We start from the raw sequence: 4821 nt of genomic DNA on the forward strand, positions 1-4821 counted from the left end.
CATTTTTACTACGCTAACATAAATTATATGTGTATATATTACATTTATACATTAGATAAATGTATTATATATTGCATATATTTATAACATAGATGGATATATCTAAGACACATCAAGAATTGTAGTCTAACGCTATTACTATAATTTGAAAATACGAGCAGAATGGAGCCGATATCACATCCATAGAGATATTTCTGACATTACCTTGTGCCTTTGGGTAGTGATGTAAAAGGAAGTGGGTTTCAGATTGGAAAGAAAGATAAAGACTGGAATAATAAGACTGTGATAAACTGGTACTGTGAATAAAATATACCAGCCTCTCCTGCCTCCCTACGTTCTGGATCTACTTTGCCTAGACCTTTGCCATGTTCTGACTTTAGAACATCGCTCAGCAATCGTCTGATTTCAGGCTCACTGCGGGCCATAACAATATGTATCACAGAGACCCTCACAATCTGAGACATGAGAATCGTCAGACAGCACTAACTAAGTCCATTCTCAGTAAAAGATTAAAGTGGCCCACAGACAAACAGGATCCTGCAACTACAGTTCCCAGAGAGCCAGGGGAATATTCTAACGAACCTTTGGGGCAGGGCAATTTGGGCAGCCAATGAGCTCTTCCTTTGCAGATCTCGGCCTCCTACCAGCTTCCCAGTCACAGGCCCTGCTACACGGGATGCATAGCTTCCTGGCTGCCAGACCGATTTGCAGTGTTCTTCGAAACCCTGCTTCACAGGAAGATTAGGAAGCAGAATTCTACCCAGATCTGAATGGCAAGTTCTAAAGTTGTTCAGAAAGCTCTGTGGGTCATTCTCGAAAACTAACGGTGTAAGGTGTAAATGTCTTACAGAGCGCTGGTGGGTGTCAGGAAGAGATTCTCAACTTGTAGGTCACGACCCCCTTGGGGATGCTGAGCGACCTATTTAATGGGGTGGCTTAAAAGCATTGGAAAGCACTGATATTTACATTACGATTCACAACAGTAGCAAGATTACAATTAAGAAGTAGTAATGAAATTAATTTTATGGCTGGGACAGCACATCATGAGGAACTGTATTAAAGGGTTGCAGCATTGGAAGGTTGAGAACCACTGGTATAAGGGATGCCTGGCTCAAACTATCTGGCATAGCTAGGATACATTTTACCAGTGAGAATTTGAGGAAGTCTCTTTAGATTGTCTAAAACTGTCTCCTAACAGTAAAATGAGAGCTAATGATGGTGCCTGCTTAAAAGGCGTGTTGTGAGAATTAAGTATGTATGTTAACAGAGAACTGCTACAACTGTATTTCCCTCAGGGGATCTTTTGACATTGATATCTACTAGTCTTCTGTCCCCAACAGGCCAAGTCCCAAAGGGTATAGTTAACAGTGCAGGGGACAGACTGATAACACTTTTTGCTCAATTTGTACTAGCTGAGGAGAAATTGCCCACCAGCCCTAAAGGTCCAGCCTTGTTAGGTTTGGCATCTATGATGTCCAGGCGTATGCTCACAGGCAAGTTCCAGCATGCTGGAAAGAACAGGCCTGTCAGTAACAAGGTATCAGCTTCATTTTCAGTCAGACTGTAGAGATAGCCCTGAACATAGTCCAGAATTATAGGGGCAAGGAGCCTTCCAAGACAAAGAACTCCAAGAGCAAGGGGCCTGTGTGCTCTGCTCTGCTCTGCTTCTGGCTCATGGTCTGGATGGCCTCCAGAATAAGCTTGCTGGACAGCTCTCTGAACTGCTATTTTCTTTCACTAAGTTCCTTCTTTTAACCCCTGGGTCCAAACAACGATTCCACCCTGTTCCTCCTGGAGCCTACCCAGTTCCCCGTACCATCAGTGTATGGGGTCCATATGTTTCACTCTTTACCTTCTGTGCCCATCAAAGGGACCATCAAACCCAGTCGCTTTTGTGCATATCATCTGGAAATGTTGTGTGTTTGCTTTGGATAAGTAATGTTACAAAGTTATATAAAGCCATGAAGTAAACTTTATAATAGCTCCATGCAGTACTTTAATCGGAATAAGTTCTGTCTCATGATTTTTAAGAAGCCACTAGAGCACCTTCCTTCTTGAGGTTCCAGTCAGAGGCCACCAACCAGCCGCTAAGCCTAAGAGTCTAAGGACTTTCTTCTTTAATTAATTGAGAATATTTCCTTTGTATTGTCAGTGTTTTATGGAAGTTGTCTCCAGCCACAGCCTCTTTGGACTATAGGACTGCTTGGGATCTGATACTTCTGGCTTGCTTTCTCAATTGCCATCTGCTTAAATAAGATATTTAATTTAAATATCCCTACATTTATCGTTTGATAGTTCCAGTGAGATAGTACTGGTCCAGATCTTTCTTGTTCTGGTTTTTCTTGATCTTCAGGTTCTGTTTTTGGCATTTTTGTTTTGGTGTGGGTTTTATGAGAACCAAGCCATCCTTCTACTCCCTGAGTAGTCTAGGATGAACTTGAATTTTTTTATCCCCAACTACCTCCCTGTCCTGGGTGGTGGCTTCACAGGACTAGGCTTCCTCATCTGTTTTCTGAGGTGCTGGGAAGGCAACTAAGGGCTGTATGTATGTGGGCCTTTTCCTGCATGCATATTTGTGCACTATGGGCATGCCTGAAGAGGGTATCAGATGCACTAGAACTGGAATCACAACTGGTTGTGAGTGGCTATATGGATGCTGGAACCGAGGCTGTGTCCTTTAGAAGAGCAGCCAGTGGTGTTTACCACTGGGCCATTTCTCCTGCCTCAATTTTTCATTTCTCCATTCCAATTTCCTAAAAGACAAGGCTTCTTCAGCCGGCATAATGATCACCCATTTCTCCTGTTCTGTGTTAAATTTAAAAAGCAAAAAGAGCCAGTGTTCACAGCAGTCTTTCGCCTCAGCCCCTCATCTCCTAGTTTCCCCTTTACAGTTATTTCTTCTCCAGCAAGGCAGAGGAAGCACTTGGCTGTGAGAGTTTATAGTTATTGTCATTCTCCCTTTTGTTAGCGTTTGAGGCACGAGTGCCCACTTCCCCTCCGTGAAGTATTCACAGTGCAGTGTTTGAGGGCAGCAACTTTCCTTCAATTCTTTGGAGACACCGTTTCAGTATTTCATCTCAGAATATGTCTGCGGAACCTTCTGGTGCCAGATGGAGAATTTCTTTGTTGTGAAGTACTCTCTTTGCTGCATGCCCAGGCAGTTCTCTTTCATTTTGCATTTCATAAACTTAATGACAACATATCCAGCATCAATCTTTTCCAAGAGTTTGTCCCTCTTATTTGTGAGATACAATTTCTTCCATTTTCCTTCCCATTTCATTTGTTTCTTCTCACACACATTAGCCATCGCTCTTTTAATTTCTCCTCCTCTGTGGTATTAGGGGGCTTGATGTTTCTACCTTTCATCTCTCTTCTGACTCTGGAATGGATTTGTCTTTTATTAGCCTTCACTGCAGTTATTGAGCTGTTCTTCAACATGAGATGCTATGGTCTTCCAAAGACACATTCGTTAAATTCTTGGTTCAAAGCCTATTATGCCACTGGTGGATAGTAGAGCCTTTAGGATGTAGAGCCTTGTGGGCAATTTTATAGTCAATTGACAAGTGTGGGGCACACCCTTGAGCATGGTGTTGGAACTTCTACCTTCTCTTCCTCCTCCTCCTCCTTCTTTTCCTCCTCCTCCTCCTCCTCCTCCTTCTCTTTTTACTTTCCTAATGTCATGAATTGAGAAGTTTGTTCCACTACACGATGCTTGTCATGGTACATCGCCTCAACACAGACCTAAACAAAGTGGGGACAACTGACCATCGTCTCAAAACTGGGAAACAAAATTAAAAGATCTTTTTTTTTTTTTAGTTGCTTATCTTTGGTACTTTGTTTCCATAACTGAAAACTGTCTGTGAGAAAATGAATAGGAGCTAAGGTCTCTTTGCTGTGACTCTAACAGTGTGGCTCAGAAACCTTTGGATTTGTCTCCCAATTGTTTTGGGGAGTTTGTGGATGCATCTAGAGAAGTGCAGGAGTGCTCTAAGCAGATCTTTAACATGTGATCATGTGGTCTTCAAAGAGCCAGATACAAATGGAAATGTGGACAGTGACATATGACTGAGGTTGCAGATAGAAGGAAGAACTTACTGGGAATTGGACTAGAAGCTACCCAAATCACACCACGTCAAAAGATCCCCCCGAGGCTGAGTGTTAGGATCAGGTTGAAGGTAACAGGGTAATTTATTGGATGGAGGAGATTTCAAGGCAGCTCAGAGTTCCGGAAGTGACATAGATATTATCATTTGATTGCAGCCAGTCAGTGAGACTTGAGCTCAGCGAGAATCAGAAGTGCGAGATTTGGAAAACTTGCAGTTCAACCATCACAGGCACATATAAGAAATTTCATGAATAAGAGCTACAGTTCTTGGGTCTCATAAAAAGAAGCCAAGCATGATCATTGGGACATTCAGAAAGATGCCGTGGGGGCAGCTCTAGAGAAAACTGTGTCTTCTCCTCAGTCTCAAAGATGTAAACATGAAGACTTGCCTCAACTGTTTCCTAGGGCAGACTCTTTAGAGAAGAAAGGAGCTGCACCCTTTTGGAACTTCCTTGGATTGTATTCTGATTCTTTTAAGCTGCTGCCAGGCCAGCTGTGGGTCTGATGGGCACCAGTGGCAGACCTTAGTGTCTTGCATAAGGTTCTGGTCTAGCACAATTGCTGAGTGGGTGTGGGTGTGGGTGTGGGGTGACTGCCACCAAGTCTGATGATCTCAGTTTCAAACCCACAAACCATATGATACAAGGAAAGAACCAGTTCTCTCAAGTCGTCTTCTGACTTCCACAGGTACACACACACACACACACACACACACA

At 43.0% G+C, this 4821-nt stretch overlaps 1 protein-coding gene across 1 annotated transcript in view; it reads left to right on the plus strand.

Moving 5' to 3' along the window:
• The first annotated feature begins 660 nt into the window (after positions 1–660).
• LOC110300659 (arylamine N-acetyltransferase 1) overlaps positions 661–4821 on the plus strand; it is a 13996-nt gene continuing 9835 nt past the window's right edge. Inside the window, exon 1 of the mRNA XM_021170913.2 lies at positions 661–773. Coding sequence (XP_021026572.2) covers positions 771–773 — 3 coding nt within the window. The 5' untranslated portion in view covers positions 661–770. The remainder of the gene's footprint in view (positions 774–4821) is intronic.

This window comes from Mus caroli, chromosome 8 (assembly GCF_900094665.2).
Source record: "Mus caroli chromosome 8, CAROLI_EIJ_v1.1, whole genome shotgun sequence".
NCBI classification, from domain to species: Eukaryota; Metazoa; Chordata; class Mammalia; order Rodentia; family Muridae; genus Mus; species Mus caroli.